The following is a 23,078-nucleotide window of genomic DNA, read 5'->3' on the forward strand; positions in this document are numbered from 1 at the left end:
AACCTGCTTGCCAATAAGCCATTAGGAAGTAGGAGGAGGAAAGAATAAATATGCTGCCTGTATAAAAGTGAACAATATACATTTCTTCAATCAAAGTTTTTCACAGGAACTGCTTCAAACAGTTTTTTTTAAATGCTTTCCAGAAAACATTAAGAACTTGGTCAAACCCTACAAATTTTGAAGTTAATCTAGTCTATACTTAAATTTTACTGCAGTTGTGATGATAGCTTAAGGGATGTCTTCAGTTTAAAAAAGAAAAAAAGCAGACCAAAGTGGTGGTAAGATTTTTTAAACCTGTTATTGTTAATAGTATCACACAATCATGATTAATGGAAGAGTCAAGGTTTTAAAAAAAAAAATCTTTAATTTTTCACCATTTTCCACATAATTAAGCTCCATTCCTCCAGTGGGAATCATGTAGGTGGGCCCCTACCTGCATACATAGCCCCCTGAGTTTTATACTCTAGGTTTTCATATGTTCTCTGTTCATTTTAATAAACATTTAGATTTTTATATGAATCAATAAATATAAATTCAAATAACTGAAGCACTGAAAATGCAACCACCTCTTAGGTAAAAATGCAGCAGCTGTTTTACAATGCACAGAAACATACACCAGGTTCAAATCCCAGCAAGGCCAACTTGGCCCCTGAGTGTTCCAAGGGAGATCAACTGAGCAACCTTGTCTTTTATTTTATATGTCTTTTTTAGACTTGTCCTTAAAAATGAGGTCCTGCCTGCTCTGCATGGATAAAGATTTCCACAACAGTTTTTGCCAATTTTTGTGGACTTTAAAATAAAGTAAAATGTGATTGTAAAGTGTCATTTTCTCCCATATTGAATTAAGCCCAATATGTTGATTAGTCATCCATAGTTGAAGCTTTCTGGCTTCCCTACCTTAACATTTCTGTTCAGAAAGGATGATCTAGTGAATAGGGCACTGGACAGGGTCCCGGGAGATCTGGTTTCAATTCTCAGTTCAGTCAGAGATTTCTAGCATGACCTTGGGCAAGACAGACTCTCAACCTATCCCGCAGGTCAATTCACCATTGGGAAAATGGAGAGAATACTGCTCTGTGTCACAGGGATGTTGTGAGGCAAAAGTCCAGGAAGGAGTGTAAAGTGGTGCTCAGACTCTGAGATAGCTAAACAGAAGGATTTACTCCTCGCTGTAGACAACACTCCCAGTGAAAGTGGAGTGATATGGTGTGGGATTTATACAACCACCTCTGGCTTTCAATGTGACTTGTTCTCCTAAATCACTGAGAGGCTTTTGAAAATCCCACCCAAGCTATTCTATTTATGAACCCAAACCCAGAGCTTCTAACACTGAGAGCTCATGGATCTGAACCTGCATTTTCACCAACAAAATTCACGTTTTAAGTTTACCACAGCACCCAGCGCAATATGTGACAGCCCTGATATCCATCGCCTGCCATTTCTTACTGTGAAATACTGAAACAAAACACTTCCTGTTTTCATTTGCCGAGTATTAAAGCCATTTTAAACGCAGAATGGAAAGACACAGTTGCTTATATAGTGGCAAATGGAGGAACAATCACAATGGAAACAATGTTTTTCAGGCAGATGGAGCTGCTGGTAGCAGCTGTAGGCTTTGTCGGGATGACTTCATAGTTTTGCATCTTACTGTAAATGGGAGGGGACTTAGTGGCCTAACTATTAACTTTCTGCAATAACAGATTTGATTCCTAGTAGGATCATCCCAGGCCTTTATTCTTCCAATTTATGACTGGTAAACTGAGTTCCATGTCATTTACTGTATGTGGCTTTTCTGGATCAGATCATTAAAACCAAAGACCTCATCCTGGCATGAGAGGAAGGATGGTCCAGTGCTTTGGGCACTAATCTGGCACTCGGGAGAGCTACGTTCAATTTTCTGCTCTGCCATCGACTTCCTGTGAGACTTTGGGCAAACCAGTTAGGCCCAGATTTGCAAAAGTACTTAGGCACCTAGGTCCCAGTACTGGCTCCACTGTGACCCACAGAATTCCCACTAAACCTGAAGGGGCCTAAACTCTCTCACTGCCTCAATCATCAGGAAAAAAGTTCACTCAGTACCTAAATTTGTGCCTCTGGTAGGTGAGAGACCCCTGTTCATAGCTTCTCTCCCTCTGGCAAAAACAGGGAATTGAACCTGGGTCTCCAACATCCCAAGTGATTACTTTAACCACTGTGCTAAAAGTTATAAAATGGGCATCTCCATCACCATCTCCTCCTCCTCCCGCTGTGTTGTGTGGAGTGTATCAGGTGTCTATCCCACAAGAAATGCCTCAGGTGCCTAAGCTGCCTGACTCCATTTCAGAGAGGGTGAGACTTAGCACACACCCATTATCATTATCTCCCATTGGCAAACTTGGGCCACCCCCCCATCTAGCATGCTGGCTTTTGTGGATCGCATTCAAAGGTGCCCATCTCTCCCCAGGCATTTTATAGGGAGCCTAAGTACCTAACTCAGGCTTTGTGGATCACAGTGCTGTTCCCGTGAATGTCTAGGCACCATCATGCCAAGACTTACAATACCTTTGTGGATCTTAGCCTTAGTCTCTCTACGAGTTCCCCATCTGTACAATGGAAATAATAGCACTTCCCTATCTCACAGAGGTGTTCTGAGGATAAATACATTAAAGGGGTCATGTGCTCAGATACTACAGTCATGGGGGCCACAGAAGATGGGCAGATAGAGAAGGGCCAGGTTTTCAGACTTGGGTCCCTAAAGTTAAGTACCTGCATACATATTTTTGCAGCTACCAGGAAATACCTTGGGCCTCATTCACAGAACTACTGCATAGTCCCCTTGACTACAGTCACATGAATAAGAGTTACAGAATTCAGCCTATAAAAAAAAAGGGGGATGATGTGCTGCCCCAAAGAGACGATACCATAAATAGGCAGGACACACAAGATACCAGGCGATCCAGAGCATGGGGCTAACTCATAGGTCTGTATACTGTAAACAAATCCACTCACTGCTAGGCACTCCCTCATGGCCAGGCATGGCATAGCAGCTCTCTTGCTTTGCTGGCACCCCCTTGTCAATGATCGATCTGGCACTGCATTGGCTTCTCTTCCAGTTCCTCTGCCCTCCATCCAGATCACCGTATTAAATCCACCCCTTCGGGGGTCACAACTATCCAAATAAAAAGTGTCTAAAACAAAATCCTTCCACCATCTCTTGGGCTATTCCTCTTGTCTTCGGGGCTAAGCCTGCAGTACTCCTGCTGGGATCAATAACCATTGCATAGGCTTGTAGACCTCCTTCCTTGGGGCCAGTAGGGAAACCCCATGCCACCCGCTACTCAGAGTTCCAACCCAGAGCCCTGTGGTGAACAGCTAGTTCTGCTCCTTGAGCCAGGCTTCAGTTTTCCCTAAGCCATTCTCTACCCAGCCTCTTAAGTTCCCCTCTAAGTCCCTTTCTTTTCTTTCCTGCTTTATGCTGGGTCTCTCCCAGGCCTCCCTACCTGGAGAGCTTTCCTTCCTGCTCCAAGCTGCCCACCTGGCTATCACTCCAGCTCTTTTCCCAGCTGGGCTTTATCATCACTTATGCCTGACTCTTCCTCTTTGGTGTAGCCACCTTCTGCTCTTTATGAGGAACTGCCCGATTCCCCTCAGGCTGGGCTCATTCTGTAATGAGGTTGGCTTAGTCCTAGGCTCTCCAAAGCACAGGGCAAGCCTACCTGTTATATTTACTTATGGGCAGATAAAAGGAGATTTAACAGGTTTTTCTGACCTAGCATTTGTGGGCCACAAAGTAAGTGGGTCATGAGGAGGGACTTGACTGAAGAGAGGGTAGCTTCACCGATGAGCTGTTTAATTTTTTTTTTAAACTAGTCTCCCTTTATAAGCTTTTCCAAGGGTTCAGTAACAGCAATGATACCCAACATTCTGAACGTATTGCAATAAATGAATGGAGATCACATTATCCAATTTAAAACATCACTTTACCTAATATAATCACTTACTTGCTGTAATTTAATTTCACTTTACTTCATTTAATGAATGTCGATCATTTGACATAATTGAATAAGAAGTTTAACTGGCACTCTCCTCCTCTCATACCACAAAAATAGGCTGCTTTTCTATAATCTACTGGAATCGTATTGTAAAACAAGAAGCTTGGGCCTGGTTTCTCCTCTCCTCTATAGGTAACTCAGTTGATTTATGCTGACATACATGACAGCAGAATCTGGCCACTAGAGCCTTAGAAATGACCTGCTAACACCACCATAAGCCAAGACTTTCAAAATGTCAGGCACCTAAACAAGTGGCCTGATTTTTAGAAGTACTGAGTACCTAGCAACTTCCAGTTAAGCCCGTGGGTACTGATCCGTTTTGAAAATCAGGAGGCTAGGATTTCATTTATTTATTCTCAGAACATGCCTGTGAGGTAGGGGAGTGCAATTATCTCATTTTACAGGTAAGGAACTGAGACACAGAGCGATTATTGGTCAGGTTTTTAAAAGGAATTTAGGCACCTAAAGATACAGCTCGGCACCTAGTGGAATTTACAAAAGCCCCTAGGCACCAAGCTCTAAATTCCTTCAAAATTTGGGCAAGTCACTTAGGGCCAAAGGTCACACAGGAAGGCTGTGGCAAAGCAACGAATTGAACTCATGTCACTTGAATCCCAGGCCAGTGCCATTGGGCCATTCTTCCCCCTCCGAAAAATGAGACTGAAAGGAACTATTTAACATTTGCAAGAAAAAAAAAAAAGTGTCTGTATACTAAAAGTCAGTTGGAGATATAGGACCAGATCCTCAGCTGGTGCAACTCAGCCAAGCACGATTGATGGCCATAGGGCTATGGCTACACGGGGAAATTGACTGGAATAGCTATTGCACTTTGGAAGTGGATTAAGCTAAACCAGAAAAAGGCACACTTATTCCAGAATAAGTGTCTCCACAAGAGAAGCTACTCCGGAAGAGCTATTGAGCTTTAAATTCACACTCTGTCTTATTCCAAAATAGGTTCCCCATGTAGACAAGCTCTAAACCAGTTCACGTCAGCTGAAGATCTGCACCTTAGATTGAAGAGCTGGCAGCACTAGCAAATAGTAATATAAGTCTCTTTCTTTCATGAAAGATCCATGTTCCTGGTAGATGTTAACGTATATGCAGCAGCTTTTAGGAGACAACAGAGTTCACACATAACACCCTGGAGGGTTACACTACACTGTTTAGATTTGAGTGATTTCTTCCCTCTTTCAAAAGGATGTTTTCAGACTGTGTGGTTAGAGTACTTTTTTCATTGCCAATGAAGCATCAAAACCCCTTTTTATTAATTTAGATTCAAACTTCATACTTTCAGTAACAAAGCTGAATTTTGGCTAATCTTCTTAGGAGGTAGCAAATAAGCCTTGATAAGAAATTTAACAGTTTCAAACCTAATCAAAAAGGCATGCTTGCTGCATCTGTTGATGGTTATCCGAGGAGACACTTGTTGGCATATTTTAAAGGATGAAGCAACAGATGAGAAATTTCCTGTGATCAGGAACTACCTGAAACTACCTTTCAACTATCTGAAAGGGGGTTACAAAGAGGGTGGATCTAGACTGTTCTCAGTGGTAGCAGATGACAGAACAAGAAGTAATGGTCTCAAGTTGCAGTAGGGGAGGTTTAGATTGGATATTAGGAAAAAATTTCACTAGGATGGTGGTGAAATCTCCTTCCTTAGGAGGTTTTTAAAGTCAGGCTTGACAAAGCCCTGGCTGGGATGATTTAGTTGGGGATTGGTCCTGCTTTGAGCAGGGGGTTGGACTAGATGACCTCCCGAGGTCCCTTCCAACCCTGATATTCTAGGATTCAGAGTCTCTCAGGCATTCCATTTGATCAACAGTTACCACATGAAGTTCCCTTAATTTAAAAGGGACATCTAAGAAAAATTGCAGTACTATTACCCCATTTCAGCCTTATCACCCAGTGAACACCTGTGCAAATCTCTAAAGGATCCTCATACATTTTTTATAAATTACTTGCCTAACACCGTAGAACAGATAATCATGCTTTTATTTATTTCAATAGAACTTTAGCACCCCTCAGTATACATGTGCATGTTTTATGCACAGACACACAAATCACACGTTGCATATTCCAAACACACCAACATATATGAAAATCACACACAATTTTGCAAGAGGTTTCCCCTACTAAGGATTCATACAAAATTTAAGAGTGGAATAAACTCAGAGGGATACACAACCCTGAATACCTTAGTGGCTTTCCAACTAGCCTATGGGCTTGGCTATACTTGCAAGTTAGAGTACATTAAATCAGCCCCAGGCGCCCTAACTCCTGAGGTGTCCACACTGGCAAGGCACTTGGAGCGCCTGGACTCTGCAGCTGGAGCGCTCCTGGTAATCCACCTCCAGGAGAAGCATAAAGCTTGCTGCGCCCTGGCTGAAATGCCAGAGTGTCAGTGTGGAGGACATGTTACATTACTGCGCTCTGATCAGCCTCTGGAAATGTCCCATAATCCCTTGAAGTCAAGTGGCCACTCTGTCACTGTTTTGAACTCAGCTGCAGGCATGTGGCTATCCCCTTTGAAAGCTCCGTTTCTGGCAGCCGGCATGCTTATCTGCTCCGGGACAAAGTAAACCATTACTGTGGAATGCTGCTGCACCAAGGCAGGCATTTGAGCGTGCGTGCGAGAGAGAGGCGGGGGGATGCGCTGATGTCAGGGTTTCCCTCTGCTGCTGTCTGAACTTACAAGACAGCATGCTGACACATTCTGCCCCCCAAAACACACTGTCTCTTCCCCCACATACACACACACGCCCTGTCACACTCCACCCCCCTCCCATTTGAAAAGCACGCTGCAGCCACTTGCACACTGGGATAGCTACCACAATACACTGCTCTTTGTGGCGTTGCAAGAGCTGCTACTGTGGCCATGCCACTGCGCTTGCAGCTGACGGTGTGAACACATGACCGTGCTTTACCTAGTGCTGTCTCCGAGGGCTGGTTTAACTCCCAGCGCTCTACATCTGGGAGTGTAGCCATAGCCTACGTTTTTTTCTGCAATTAGTAAAGTTCAAAGAGCTGATGAGTTGGCTTCAAATATTAGAAAGAAACTTTTTAAATAGATTTTTTCCAAGGTAGGATTTCTCTTGGAATGCCTATTTTTCTTCCCTAATTATTGAGTTTTCTAAATTAACAAGAGAGCATAATTTAAAAAAAAAACAAAACACTGCTTGCAGTCAATTTGCAAACAGAAACAAGTATTTGGAGTCATTTCTGTGATGTTCAGCCATAGTGTCTGTGTATGTCACGAACGCATGAAACCTCCACGCCTCTGCAAGCTTTGGAGGTTACTATCCCCATTTCGCAGGCAGAGATTGTGAAGTACAGAAAGGTTGTGTTTTGGCAAAAGCCATTAAAGGAGTCTGGGGAAAAAAAAAAAAAAACAAGTCTCCTAACAACCAGTCCTGTGCCTTAAGTACAAGACTTTTTTTTTAGTGGAAAAATAAACACCCCAGACCTGCTAAATTTGTCAGACAACTTGTTATTCACACAGCTCTGAAAAGCAGAATGGAAATAATTTTGAATTGATTTGTTTACTTTTATTATTTAATTAATTAATTTATTTAAATTTATTTATAAATTTATTTTTCATCCCCTTTGTGTTTTATGTTTATATTAATTCCTTGGAAACAGTGAATATTTGGGAATTTTGGTGGAGTCTTGGGTACTTGAAATACAAACACTTACAAATCTGAGTCGCTTTTGTTAGATGAGTAATTCCACTAGAGTCAAGTTACTACGTGCACAAGTGTTTGCAGCGGTTGGTCCCTTAAAGTCTAAAGTGAGTAATTCCAGGTAAAGTACCAGTATATTCTTATACCAAAGACGACAAGTGTTTTGTAAGAGCTGTGCAAATGTAAGTTATCAAAAGGTCTCTCCCCCACACTTTCCTTGCAATTATCCCTGAGTTGAAATACCAAACTATGATTTCACATGCAGTTACAGTGTACATGTGATTATTCATTATTATTTATTTGTATTACTGTAACATTTGGGAGCCCCAAACATGGACCAGGATCCCATTATGCTAGACGCTATACCAGGGGTAGGCAACCTATGGCACGTGTGCCGAAGGCGGCACGCGAGCCAATTTTCAGTGGCATTCACACTGCCCGGGTCCTGCCCACCGGTCCGGGGAGCTCTGCATTTTAATTTAATTTTAAATGAACCTTCTTAAACATTTTAAAAACGTTATTTACTTTACATACAACAATAGTGTTAGAGCAACAGGTCAACTATTTGCTTATAAGCCCAGCTGTCATATCAGGAGCAACGGCTGTCTCTGCAAAATACCCGCTGCAGCCCTCTGTGCAACAAGATTATGCGATAAGACAAGGTGGCCAAACCACCAGCCTAGGTGAGACAGACAGGCACTGCTATTTTAGTCTAACACATATGCCTCAGAGTGGAGTGCAGGGGGGGAGAGAAGGGGGGTGCTAAGGAAAGAGGTGATAAGTTCAAGTAAAATGTTAAACCGCATCCTGTTATGTATCCATTCCCTTGTCTCTCTCTCTCAATCTGCATACAAGGCCTTTTGAAATGTTCCTTCCGCATATACGTATCAGGTATGCATGCTAAGTTGTTTGTTGCTAGGTATAAAAAGGCTGCTCTGTACTTGTAAGGGGCTCTCTCTCTGGCATTAGCCGAGGAGAGCACCCACTCAGCTGACTGGTCAATAAAAACTTGAAGCCGTCTTCTAGACTCCCGTGCCTCCTTGGGGTAATTGGGCAGCTCCAGGGGGAAACGAGCCCATTTGGCTAACAATGGCACCCCAGATGGGACTTCTCTCCCTGTAGAGGGCGCTGACCGGCGGCCGAGGGCGATCCTGAGGAGTGGCCACCTCGAGTTGTTGGTTTGCTCGGGCCTCAGATCGTCACAATCGGCCGGGGCGGCTGCGTCCTCTCTGAAGAGAACTCTGAAGGACACGGAAGCAAGACGGCTTCAGAAGGAGGGGAAGTCTGACTGCCGGACGCGGCCACTTCGGGCGGAAAGTGCGTTTGCCTCCCGGGTTTGAGGAATAACGCCCCCGAGGTGTGGGTCGGACATGGTGGAAATCCCCTAGGTAACCTGTATACAGGAAGGTATGTTAACGTTATTGTCGTTTTGTAAATGTCTTGTTTGACGCGGCCACTTCGGGCGGAAAGTGCGTTTGCCTCCCGGGTTTGAGGAATAACGCCCCCGAGGTGTGGGTAACGTTATTGTCGTTTTGTAAATGTCTTGTTTGACGCGGCCACTTCGGGCGGAAAGTGCGTTTGCCTCCCGGGTTTGAGGAATAACGCCCCCGAGGTGTGGATAACGTTATTGTCGTTTTGTAAATGTCTTGTTGTTGTGTTTTTCGTTTAAAGAGTAATGGCCAATGACTAATGTAACTTAGTCCACAAGTCTATGGGTCGTTTGTAATAATTGTGGGGACTTGGAGTAATCTCAGGGATTACTCTTGTTTCTGGGATGGGTAATTCTGTATTTCTTTTTAATGATGTGTTGGAAACTGAGATTGTAACTGACTAAAAGATCTGTGTGAAAGCTGAATGAGTGCCACTGACAGGTCTGAGGCTAAACTGACTTCAGCCGCCCCAAGACTCCTGCGAGGGGAAACCCGGTGACCAGGATATCTTGATTGCAAGGGGGGTCAGTCAAACCTCGTGACCCAGTGGATATCTGATACCTTTCCCTTTTCCCTTTTGATATTGTTGTTTCGAAGGAAAAAAAAAAAAAAAAAAAAAAGAGAGAAAACTTGGATAAAGCATCATGGGGTCCGGACAAAGCACCTTCTCCGGGACACCCCTGGCATGTATGTTGGAAAATTGGAAGGCGTTTAGACGCCAGGCTGATTATGGAATTGTATTATGTAAAGACAATCTTGTAAAATTTTGTACTCTTGAATGGACGACATTTGGGGTAGAATGGCCCGAGGGAGGAACACTTAAACCAGAGATTGTACAAGCAGTACATACCATTGTGACCCGAGATGGGCATAGGAACCAATATCCCTATATAAATATTTGGCAGGACCTCGTGGCCAATCCTCCCCTATGGTTGCAGAAATGTAAATCACAAAGTATTAAGACCTTAATGGTCCGGTAATCCAAGGGCCCCTGCGACAGAATTATTTGTGTCCACTGCAGGAAACTGTAGCCCCTGAGGACAATCTCACTATGGTATATGTTCCCTTTACCCCTAGTGATCTATATAATTGGAAACAACAGAATGTCCCATTCTCGGAAAAAAAAAGGGGCCCGTGTTTTAGCCATGGCCCTGAGAGAAGGATGTGAGGAAAGGGGGGCCGGGGGACCCAGCGGCCCCTCCTGGCGGCACAAGCTGCCAGTCTGGATCCCACGGTTAAATTTAAAGTGAAGGGCCGCCCAATAGAAGCCCTTATTGATACTGGGGCCACCCTTAGTTTGCTCCCCATGAATAAGGCTCCCCGAGGTAGAGCCCGGGGACGTGCCATGGTCCAAGGCATAGAGGGACAAACTACATCTTTGGAAAAAAAAAAAAAACTTTGCCTCTTCTAGTGAAAATAGGGGACTGTCAAATCTCCCACCAGTTTGTTTGCAGTCCCTCTTGTCCCATCGCGCTCCTCGGTCGAGATATCCTTACTAAAGTGCAGGCAGAAATCTCATTCGACAATGGGACTATGGAAGTTAGACTTCCTAAACAGCACTCCTCCAATTACCAGATGGCCCTGACAAGCGCTAGAAATCAGTCTCCGGAATTTCCGGGAAGGAATGGAGGGAGCCAATTGGCAGGAGTTAACCCTGAGGTTTGGGCGGAGGAGGGAGGCGTCGCTCGGGCCCGGAATGCTTCCCCAGTGCATATTTCCCTCAAGGAAGGAAGCAGGCCGGTCCGAATTCGACAATACCCTCTTAAGTTGACCACTAGAATCGGGTTAAAACCTCTGATTCAAAAGTTTCTGCAGTATGGATGGCTCAGGGAGGGTACGTCCGCATACAATAGCCCAATCCTGGGGGTGCCTAAGCCTAATGGCCAGTATCGGTTGGTCCAGGACCTAAGACAGATTAACAAGTTAATAGAGGCCCCTTATCCAGTTGTCCCGAATCCCCATACTATTCTGGGCCAAGTTCCCAAAAATCACAGTTGGTTCTCTGTCATAGATTTGAAAGATGCTTTCTTTTCCATCCCCCTTGATCTGGAGTCTCAGAGACTGTTTGCCTTCGAGTGGGAGGACCCAGATACCCACTACAAAGCCCAATACCTTTGGACCGTTGTCCCACAGGGACTTACCTGTGCACCCGAGATTTTTGGTAGCCAGTTAAGAAGGGACCTCGCCCATTCCTGGCTAAACACCCTTCATGTAATATAGTCCAATATTGCGATGATTTGCTCTTAAGTACTGAAACAGAGGCAGCCTGTCAAGAGCAAACTATAGAGCTCCTTAATTACCTTGGGGCACAGGGGTATAAGGTCTCAAAGGAAAAAGCACAACTGGTTAAGCAGCAGGTCACTTTCCTCGGGTATTATTTGTGTCAGGGAAGTCGTAGTCTGGGTAAAGAAAGAATCCAGGTGATACTTAATTGTCCCCAACCCCGGAACCCCCGAGAATTAAGGGCCTTCCTGGGATTGACTGGCTTTTGTAGGCTCTGGATCCCTGACTACGGGGGAAGAGCCAAACCACTGCATGAATCTTTAACTAAAGAAGGTCTGCTCCATTGGACGTGGACCAAAGAGATGGAAAAAGCATTTAGAGAGCTAAAAAGGGCTTTGGTTCAGCCTCCCGCTCTAGCCCTGCCAGACCCCCGGAGACCATTTACCCTATACGTTCATGAAAGGGGAGGGGTAGCTTCTGGAGTTCTGTGTCAAAGGTCGGGGCCAACCTGGCGACCCATTGGATATTACTCAAAGGTGTTGGACCCTGTTGCCAAGGGGTGGCCTGCCTGCTTACGGGCCGTGGCAGCCACCGCTCTTCTTGTACAGGAGGCTGAAAAGTTGACCCTGGGGGGGAACACTGAGGTTCTGGTTCCCCACGGGGTGCCTCAAATACTGGGGACAGGTGCTGGGGAAAAGCATCTAAATCCCAGCCGACATACCAGATATGAAGTAGGGCTCTTGCTAGCCCCTAATTTAACCTTTAGGACAGTTCGCTCCCTCAACCCAGCTATCCTATTGCCCGATCTTCGAGTCTCCCATGAGACTAGTCCCACTCATGACTGTATTGAAGTTTTACAACAGAAAACCAAACCCTGCCCTGACTTTTTGGACTTGCCTTGGCCCAATCCTGAAATTGAGGGGTACGTTGACGGGTCCAGTTATGTGATAGATGGAAAAAGGTATACCGGAGCAGCAGTAGTAATTAAGGACAAAGAAGTATACAAGTTTAAACTTAGTCCTAATTTGTCCGCCCAAGCAGCGGAACTAGTGGCTCTTATTGAGGCTCTCCGGTTGGGGACCAGGAAAACTATTAACCTGTATACTGATAGTCGCTATGCCTACATGGTGGTACATGCTCAAGGGACCCTGTGGAGAGAAAGGGGATTTATCACAGCGTCAGGTCAAAGAATCGAACATGGGAGTCTCATCAAAACACTTCTTGAGGCCCTAATGCTTCCCCTCCGGGTCGCTGTAATACATGTGCAGGCCCATGGAAGGGCCCCGGAGGCCGAACAACGTAGATATAATCAATTGGCTGATCAGGCCGCAAAGGAGGCCGCACGGGAAGGGGCCTCATGGCTCTTCTTGATTCAAGATACGGAAGTTCAAAACTCCCCTCCCCAATGCACAACTGACGAAGTGTGCCACGCGCAGGCTGCGGGGGCCCGGCAGGTTCCCTCTGGATGGTAGAAATTACCAGGGGGGGGAGATTTATGTCCCCCGACCAGTGCTTCAGAAAATTCTTCGGCACATACATAAGGAGGGACATATGGGGTCAGGGCACCGGTTGATTTGGCCACCCGATCCCTTAAGGGGCTGGGCATGTACATGGAAGCCCAGAGAATTGTTAGTAATTGCCCTGTTTGTCAACGAACCAACCAAAAGGGGTGTGGCCCTCCCACCCCAATGGGAGGCCGGCCATGGGCCACATACCCTTTCCAAAAGTGGCAGCGTGACCCCCTTACACCACGGTGGGACGGCCCACACACTGTCTCGCTCATCAGCCAAACTGCAGTCAAAATTCTTGGGAGTGACAAATGGACACACCATACGCGGGTAAAGCGGTTTCTGAACCCTAACCCGGAGATTGAACCAGCGGAAGAGGACACCAGCCCTCTGCCCGCCCCGGCTCCGGACGCCCGGGGTGGCACAGGTGAAGACTCCACCTGTGAGTATCAGCAACTGGACGGACTAAAGGGACTGTTTAGAAAAAGATAATGAAATTATTGTTAATATCTTTGTTTATGTACTTCCACCACTATTATGGTTGGAAAAATAGGTTTTTACAGCTGGGGGAGACAATAGCAAAATCCTTTAACCTCAGTAACTGTTGGGTGTGTGGAGGCCCCGGGGAATTAAATAAATGGCCTTGGGTAGCCCACCCGGTACAGCCCAAATGGTGGCTCAGCAATTTGAGTATAGTCCACAACGGAACGGGGGTTTGGACTGAGGATAGTAGCCCCTGGCGACTTTATTCTTCTGGAATGGGTATTCTCTGCCTTAATCGAACAAGGCGGGAGGGAGTGTACTTGGGAGAAAGCAAGTGTGATTGGACTCTATCCCCAGGGTTTGATTGTTGGGACCCTTATTGTCGTCCGTATGACTGTTCTAGATATCAGGGGCGAAGGAACCAGACCCATGTGAGGCTCACCAATAATAGTTGGGTGAAATGCTCCAAACAATACTACCCTACGGACGGGATGGGTCCTTCGATGCCCTATTCCCGAGTTGCCAGCTAGACAATACCACTAATAAGGACCACGTGGTATGGTGGTTTCAATGGGCATGACAGAATCAGAATGGAACTCGAGTATGGGGTTTTTAAACAATTCTGGTCTAACACCAATCAACCCAAATGAGGAGTGCAATCTATCAGCACCATATAGTCCTTGACTATTTACTGGCGGAGGAAGGAGGGGTTTGTGCAAAATTAAATGAGTCTAATTGCTGCTTACAAATTGACGATAATGGAAAAGCGGTAAAGCAGCTAACAAAGGAAATGAGAAAGTTAGCCCATGTCCCCGTCCAAACCTGGGGAGGGTGGAATATGGGCTGGGTTACTTCCTGGTTACCGCAACTGGGATGGCTTCGAAAAGGCTTCCTCCTCTTTGTATTCTTTATTGTAACCCTATTAATCTTAGCTTGCTTTGCTCCCTGTATAGTGGCACTGATCAGACGAATGACTAATCAAATTGTATACCAGCAAATGATAGCACTGTACCAGCCGGTGAAGGCTGAAGATTGGGGGCCATAAAGCTCTCAAAATGCTTTTAAGGGGGGAGAATCCTGTTAGAGCAACAGGTCAACTATTTGCTTATAAGCCCAGCTGTCATATCAGGAGCAACGGCTGTCTCTGCAAAATACCCGCTGCAGCCCTCTGTGCAACAAGATTATGCGATAAGACAAGGTGGCCAAACCACCAGCCTAGGTGAGACAGACAGGCACTGCTATTTTAGTCTAACACATATGCCTCAGAGTGGAGTGCAGGGGGGGAGAGAAGGGGGGTGCTAAGGAAAGAGGTGATAAGTTCAAGTAAAATGTTAAACCGCATCCTGTTATGTATCCATTCCCTTGTCTCTCTCTCTCAATCTGCATACAAGGCCTTTTGAAATGTTCCTTCCGCATATACGTATCAGGTATGCATGCTAAGTTGTTTGTTGCTAGGTATAAAAAGGCTGCTCTGTACTTGTAAGGGGCTCTCTCTCTGGCATTAGCCGAGGAGAGCACCCACTCAGCTGACTGGTCAATAAAAACTTGAAGCCGTCTTCTAGACTCCCGTGCCTCCTTGGGGTAATTGGGCAGCTCCAGGGGGAAACGAGCCCATTTGGCTAACAATAGTTTAGTTATATATTATAGATTTATAGAAAGAGACCTTCTAAAAATGTTAAAATATATTACTGGCACGCAAAACCTTAAATCAGAGTGAATAAATGAAGACTCGGCACACCACTTCTGAAAGGTTGCCGACCCCTGCGCTATACAAACACAGAAAAAAATGACCCATCCATGTATACAGTCCATCACTGAGGCAATTAAACCCAGTGTATCATGTGTTTTGAACTTTTCAATTAACCTTAGTTTCTATTTAGATTGTGGCAAGGGTATCTGTTTCCCTAATGACCCACTGTAAACAGCAAACAATAGCAGATTTTCTGAAAAGGTTACCTCCTTTAAAAAGAAAAAAAAGCAAGCAAAAGGGGAACCAGAAGAAAGCCAGGTTTTAGAGCATGCTAAATATCTTAATATTAGCATATTCTAACCAGACATGCCAAACCCGCAAAAAAACAAAAACAAACAAACAAACAAAAAGCAGAAATTGGGCTAGTTTTTGGCTTAATTGGCTTGTGAGGTGCTTGTTGGCTAGTTTTTGGTTTGTAGCCTTTTTTTTTTTTTTTTTAAATCGGCTCCTGGCAAGCAGGGGGAAGACAGTCAGGGGTGCATAGTGGGCCCACCACAGTCCCAGACTGCACGCCGCAGGGGTGTGGGGGGGGGGGGGGGGGAGGGAGATCTAGGCACATAGAGTGTTGGGGTTCTTAGGGATTGGCTTCTTTTGAAATGGGATTAGCTTGATTTTTGGTTTATTGTGAAAGTCGGGGTGCTTATTTACCACGTGAAAGTTGGCAACTGTGTTTCTAACCCTTCATCCTCACCCTTCAGACTGTAACGGAACATCAAACAGTTGTGAACTCACTGTCATGTTACTTCCCCATTGAAAGCCTCTCCGAAACTGTTCTGCTGCTTTAAACAATGCAGTTCCCTGTGGGAAAGTTGTACAAAATGGGGATTCTTCCAGATGTTCTGTCCCTGGTGGTGTTACTCTGCATGCAAGATTCTGTTTACTTACTAAAGCTGCAGCTGTTGCATGGAAACTTTCCTAGCTGAGGCAGCTCACCCAGCTGAAGTGTTAAGGCCTCACAGTTTTTCATAGAGTTTAAGGCCAAAAGGGACCTTTAAGATCATCAAGTCTGACCTCAGGCTAGGGAACCTCACCCACTAGTTTTTGTATCAAACCCAGAATCTCTGTTAGAAAAATTAAACTTCAGGTGTTTTTTCACCACTTCAGTGACAAAGCAGGCAGGACATGAAGTTTTAACTACTTGGACACAAAACACAACACTTTCCACTGCTCCACCAACCCCTGTACGTGCCCTGCCCCCTTTGTATTTTTAGTACCATGTATTATCCCCCACAGGGGATGGGACAGTTATTGCATCAGGGCAAATACCAGCTTCTAGTGTTAGTGGCTCCTGAGCTAGGAATAAAACAAAATACCGTTCAATCTAAAGGGCCAAATTCCCTCTACGATAACATACTATCACTTCAGAAAAGAGAAAAGGAAATAATAGGAGTTGTTAATACTCACCAGTAGAAGGTGTAGAAGAGTCAGTGAACAGCAACTAGTTCTAAAATGGCCACTTCTTAGGGCTACAGCTGTTGGTCTCTGCTAAATTTAAGAAGACAGCCCCAGAAAGGCTTGCTGGGAAAAAGATTCTTATAAAAGGGCAATCCTGCCTTAGGGAGGATTAAGAGGGATTAGCTAGGTATCAAAGAAGGTGTCTTGTCTGTCATCACTAAATCTTGATTATCTTTCCTTCCCTTTGAGAAGGGGTGACTTCTTTCACTGTTTACATTTACTTCAGTCATTTTTGTTAGAAAAGAGGTTAATCCTTCAGAACCCATTGATTATCTCAGGAGAAAGTCTACATAGCTAGGTTCCAGGTTATTCTACAGGAATGTTAAAGATCACATGATGTTTTGTAAGCAATGGAGGTTGGGCTCACAAGATATTCCCCTAATTTTTTTTTTTTGGGGGGGGGGGGGGGAATACTGCACTTTAAGTTTTGCCACCATTTACCAAGTATAGTTTGTCATCATCTTCAAAAGCTAATCATTTAGTAGGATTAAAAACAATTTATTCCTTCTTTAGTTTTGCCATAACAAGTCTCAAACACTCTTCATTAAGTAAAGAGAGGAAACTTGAGGGTTTGTTAAATTAACCATCTCCATAACAGCTGAGCTTGACTGCCCCCCTCCCAACTACTCTTCTTCTGTCTTCTGCAGTTGCTTAAATGCCATGAACTAGCTTTTCCAGTGCTTTAATTCCCCTGCCAACACACAGATATTTCATAATCCATGCAGTTTGCCATTCCTGATGAACAACATATAGATAGGGACTTGTTTTAGCAGAAACCCTGGTACCCCTGTATTATTCCAGGTCTCTTGGTTTCAGTACAGTAAATGTTAAATATTAGAATGACATTAGCCTGTAATAAAAGTGTATCCGAATACAGTATTCTTGTTTTGATCCTTTTCTCTCTCAGGCCTGTAGCACAATGCCAGATGTGACAGGCTGGAGATATTTGTCTGCTGGTTTGAACTGATGTTTAAGTCATAGGAACTGTTTCTGATCTCAGTTAAAGCTCTATGACTCCAGTTAGGTCAATTAAATTGTCAGATTTATTTTAGTGATTTAGGCCCTGATCCTACAAACATTTAGGCATGTGCTTAACTTTAGTACCATGGCTAATCCCATTGATTTGGCTAATGCTGTTTTCCCGAGCCAAATTAAGCTCCAACTATATCTCTGGCCACTCCTTTATTTTCAGCAGTTTCAGCTTTGCAGATACTCAAACGTGCCCCTCTTCTCACGAGGTTAATTGCCCACTCAATTAACTGAATTGGATTTGCAAATACAAGATATTTATTAATATCAGTTTTATAAAATCAAATCCAGGACTTGACCATTCTTTAAGAAAGGATTTTCCATTTTAGGAAAAGTTAGCATGGGGTTAGGATGGGTTTCTTGTGTTTAAAAAAAAAGTTTGCATTCAGTACAGTTGTAACTGGTGCTGACCTACATCCCCAGGAGATAAGAAGCAGGAACTTGTTTGATCTGCCACCTAAGTCTATGAAAATGTGGCAGAGTCCAGAATTCGGAAGTCTTGGAATGGCCTATGCTTCATAAGTATCCCATTGCTAATGGCAGCTAACATCTCCAGACAACCTACAACAACACAGCACCAAAACACATAGCCCAAGACAAACTGCAGCCGATTGCCCAACTTCCTTAGACAGCCTCCCTGAAAGAGCTGCTCTGACTGGCGCATGTCACCAGTACAATCTGAATAAGTCTCTTTACAACAGCTTTCAGGAGCACGTACATTTCCAGTGTGGACAGGTTGTGAAGCTGCTGCCTCTGCCCAATCTGTGTAGTTATGGATCCCACAACACTGCAGCTGTCTCTGGATTACATCCACACCCCTACTGCCCGGATGATGGGAATACGTCCCATTGTACTGATGGAAGAGGTGACCCATGGTGTGGTTCAGTTCAGAGCTCATCCTGTCAGAATAGACATGTGCCAAGACTGCTGAAGAGGCTTCTAGGCAAAGCAGAACAACAAGCAAGTACATGAAAGTCCCCTGTTGATAGCGGGAGTTCCTTGTGGAGATACAGATAGCCAAAGCACCAGTGGGCAGCAGCAGAAAGGCAGACACAATAGCCAGCCAGCCTGGCACAAGCAGGAAACAATCCCAAAAGAAGGATTTATAATTTTTGTATGTAAGGATCACAAAAGCTCCACCAAAGACCAGAGCTGCAGCAGCCCCCCACAGAATCAGACCAAGTAGTGCCAGGAGCACTCTAGCAAGGGGTCTAACCCAGGACTCCATGCTGCAATAAAGAGGCTGCCAGCTAACACTATATCTAACCTCCTTCATCTTTCTTAGCTCCTACCTCTGTGGGTGTTGCAGCCACCATTTGAGAGGCCTCCATCTACCTATCCAGGTGAAGCAGATACAGCTCCCACCCAGCATCAATTGAAGTTTTAAAGGAGACCAAGCAAATTAAAAGATCTAGCTCTCTGGGATAGATCACAATTAATATTATCCCAGGCATGCATGTGTGTTGCCTTTTCAATGCAGTTTGCATAAATCTGTGAGATCAACAGAGTGCTTGTTAATGAAAGTCCATTTATTTTGCTGTCTGTGGAGACATTTTCATTTGCAGAGGCAGTGCAAGGATGGTAGCAAAAGGGCAGTATTAGCTATAAAACAAACACTAATCTACTTCATCCTCATGATAAAGGGCTAAAATGAAGGAAGCAACTAGGATAGCTCGTTCATTCTGCATTAATCACACCCCTTGGACCTTCCAGTTTACAGGCTAGTGATAAGGTTAGTCCAGCCATACATTGTAAAACTCAGTCCTTTATCACTAGTTAAGACACAGACTATTACACAAGTCAAAGTGGTTTAAGATGGACAGGTCTGTTTAGTCCAGTAACTCCATATTTACCGCCATCACCCCCAAAACCAGACTCATTATCATAGGATCATAGAATATCAGGGTTGGAAGGGACCTCAGGAGGTCATCTAGTCCAACCCCCTGCTCAAAGCAGGACCTAATCCCAACTAAATCATCCCAGCCAGGGCTTTGTCAAGCCTGACCTTAAAAACCTCTAAGGAAGGAGATTCCACCACCTCCCTAGGTAACCGATTCCAGTGCTTCACCACCCTCCTAGTGAAAAAGTTTTTCCTAATATCCAACCTATCCTTTTCTTCTGAGTCTTTGTGTTTTACATTCGTTGACTTTTATGAGAGTTTAACATAATAATTAATACTCGGGCTTTGTCTTAATTGCCAAATTTCCATCTGTGAAATGAAAATCAATCTAGTTATGTGGGTGAACCCCCGCCCAACACACACACTATACACACACTTAACCCTGTTTAGATTGCACCAAAACTGATTTAGACAAATGCTATTGTAATACACACAATAATGATATTATCTTCACTTTGTATACGGGGAAAAGGAGTCTCAGAAAGGCTAAGTGACTTGCCCTTGGTCACTAAGGGAGTCAATGTCACACATCAACAGGTAGAAAAGAGTCAATCCCTGGGTGTATATGATATGGAAAAGGACAAAGAAAGGCAGCATAGTCTAGTAGTTAGAACATGCGCCTAGGAGCCAGGAACTCCTAAATTTCAGTGTCAGTGACTCCCTCAATGTTTTAGATTAAGTCACTGAACGTCTCTTCTTCTATTTCCCCCTATGCAAAAGAACATTAGAACAGCCAGACTGGGTCAGACCAAAGGTCCATCTAGTCCAGTATCCTGTCTTTTGACAGTGGCCAGGTGTCCCAGAGGGAATAAACAGAACAGGTAATCATCAAGTGATCCATCCCCTGTCACCCATTCCCATCTTCTGGCAAAAAGGCTAATAGCCACTGATGGACCTATCCACCATGAACTTATCTAGTTCTTTTTTGAACCCTGTTATAGTCTTGGCCTTCACAACATACTCTGTCAAGGAATTCCACAGGTTGACTGTGTGTTTTGTGAAAAAATACTTCCTTTTGTTTGTTTTAAATCTGCTGCCTATTAATTTCATTTGGTGACCCCTCGTTCTTGTGTTATGAGGAGTAAATAACACTTCCTTATTTACTTTCTCCACCCCAGTCATGATTTTAAAGACCTCTATAATATCCCCCCTTAGTCGTCTCTTTTCCAAGCTGAAAAGCCCCAGTTTTATTAATCTCTCCTCATACGGAAGCCATTCCATACCCCTAATCATTTTTGTTGCCCTTTTCTGAACCTTTTCTAATTCCAATATATCTTTTTTGAGATGAGGTGAACACATCTGCACGCTGTATTCAAGAAGTGGGCATACCTTGGATTTATATAGAGGCAATATGATATTTTCTGTCTTATCTATCCCTTTCTTAATGATTCCCAACATTCTGTTCGCTTTTTTGACTGCTGCTGCATATTGAGTGGCTGTTTTTAGAGAACTAGCCACAGTGACTCCAAGATCTCTTTCTTGAGTGGTAACAGCTAATTTAGACCCCATCATTTTATATGTATAGTTGGGATTATGTTTTCCGGTGTGCATTACTTTGCATTATCAACATTGAATTTCATCAGCCATTTTGTTGCCCAGTCACCCAGTTTTGTGAGGTCATTTTGTAGCTCTTCACAGTCTGCCTGGGACTTAACTATCTTGAGTAGTTTTGTATCATCTGCAAATTTTGCCACCTCACTGTTTACCTCTTTTTCCAGAACATTTATGAATATGTTGAATAGGAATTGGTCCCAGTACAGACCCCTGGGGGACACCACTATTTACCTCTCTCCATTCTGAAAACTGATAATTTATTCCTATCCTTTGTTTCCCATCTTTTAACCAGTTACCGATCCAAGAGAGGACCTTCCCTCTTATCCCATGACAGCTTACTTTGCTTAAGAGCCTTTGATGAGGGACCTTGTCAAAGGCTTTCTGAAAAATCTAAGAACACTATATCCACTGGATCCCCTTTGTTCACATGCTTGTTGACCCCCTCAAAGAATTCTAGTAGATTGGTGAGGCATGATTTCCCTTTACAAAAACCATGTTGACTCTTCCCCCAACACATTATGTTCATCTATGTGTCTGAAAATTTTGTTCTTTACTATAATTTCAACCAGTTTGCTGGGTACTGAAGTCAGGCTTATCGGCCTGTAACTGCTGGGATCACCTCTGGAGCCCTTTTTTAAATTGGTGTCACATTAGCTATCCTCCAGTCATTTTGTACAGAAGCTGATTTAAATGATAGGTTACAGACAACAGTTAGTAGTTCTGCAATTTCACATTTGAGTTCCTTCAGAACCCTTGGGTGAATACCATCTGGTCTGGTGATTTATTACTGTTTAGTTTATCAATTTGTTCCAAAACCTCCTCTAATGACACCTCAATGTGGGACAGTTCCTCAGATTTGTCACCAAAAAGAATGGCTCGGGTTTAGGAATCTCCCTCACAGCCTCAGCTGTGAAGACCGATGCAAAGAATTCATTTAGTTTCTCGCAATGGCCTTATCATCCTTGAGTGCTCCTTTAGAATCTCAATCATCCAGTGGCCCCACTGGTTGTTTAGCGGGTTTCCTGCTTCTGATGTACTTAAAAATTTTTTGCTATTACTTTTTGAGTCTTTGGCTAGCTGGTCTTCAAATTCTTTTTTGGCCTTCCTAATTATATTTTTACACTTTATTTGCCAGAGTTTATGCTCCTTTCTATTTTCCTCACTAGGATTTAACTTCCACTTTTTAAAGCATGCCTTTTTGCCTCTCACTGTTTCTCTTACTTGGTTGTTTAGCCACGGTGGCTCTTTTTTGGGTCTCTTACTATGTTTTTTAATTTGGGGTATAATTTAAGTTAAGTCTCTATTATGGTGTCTTTAAAAAGTTTCCATGCAGCTTGCCTGGATTTCACTTTTGGCAAATATAGAATAGGGATAATAATATTTACCTGACAGGACATTGGTCAGGTCTAATGCCCTGATATTCTGAGGTGTTGACCACCTGCATACCCAATCAAAATCAATGGGATCTGCTTGGAACCTTTGAAAATATGACCATAGCTGATTAGCCAGTGTCTGCAAGGCACTGTATAAAAGTGCCTCAGATTACAATACAGTCATATATACATACAGAGAGTGGGCTGCTTTCCATTAACACGCTGCTTCTGTGTGCTGTACAAACATGTCACTAAAACTAATTAATTTGGAATGAAATGTATTGCTTTTATCATTTTTAACCCTCACCATTTACAGCAATTAGCATACAGTGATTGACTTGTTAAATCTTAAGCAAATGCTTACTTATTTCAAAATGGGACTGGGATGTGTTGCCCTGCAATTTGTCTCTGAACTCCCTGCCCACCCACCCACATCCTCCAGCGTGCAGGATTAAGTGAAGTTGCATTCTCATTGTGTGGAATGTCATTTTCTCTAATGGCTGTAGTCAGTGTCTCCAGGGAAAGTGGTAGAGGGGGAGGAACAAAAAGGAACACCAGTCCCCCCACCCCTCAAATTTCCACTCTTCCGCTGATTTAATATTTCCATGAAGCTGGAGAGATGCCTCACAGCAGTATTATAAATAGTCTCTAAGTCTAATGGC

The 23,078-nt window shown here is 43.9% G+C and overlaps 1 protein-coding gene and 1 long non-coding RNA gene across 2 annotated transcripts in view; one reads left to right on the forward strand and one right to left on the reverse strand.

The window, feature by feature from the left end:
• Window positions 1–16,701, reverse strand: part of LOC135972504 (uncharacterized) — a 163,215-nt gene extending 146,514 nt beyond the window's left edge. The window contains exon 1 of the long non-coding RNA XR_010588965.1: window positions 16,510–16,701. This is a non-coding gene — a long non-coding RNA (uncharacterized LOC135972504). The remainder of the gene's footprint in view (window positions 1–16,509) is intronic.
• Window positions 8,255–14,911, forward strand: LOC135972279 (uncharacterized). Its single transcript, XM_065549700.1, has 2 exons — window positions 8,255–9,068; window positions 9,221–14,911. The coding sequence occupies exon 2, from the start codon at window positions 11,727–11,729 to the stop codon at window positions 12,834–12,836; it is 1,110 nt and encodes a 369-aa protein (XP_065405772.1). The 5' UTR covers window positions 8,255–9,068; window positions 9,221–11,726; the 3' UTR covers window positions 12,837–14,911.
• Window positions 16,702–23,078: the final 6,377 nt, after the last annotated feature.

Source organism: Chrysemys picta, chromosome 6, assembly GCF_011386835.1.
Source record: "Chrysemys picta bellii isolate R12L10 chromosome 6, ASM1138683v2, whole genome shotgun sequence".
In the NCBI taxonomy this organism is placed as follows: Eukaryota; Metazoa; Chordata; order Testudines; family Emydidae; genus Chrysemys; species Chrysemys picta.

Excerpts from the sequence above, each read along its gene's own strand:
- LOC135972279 (XM_065549700.1), top strand. The coding sequence starts at position 11,727 with ATGGAAAAAGCATTTAGAGAGCTAAAAAGGGCTTTGGTTCAGCCTCCC.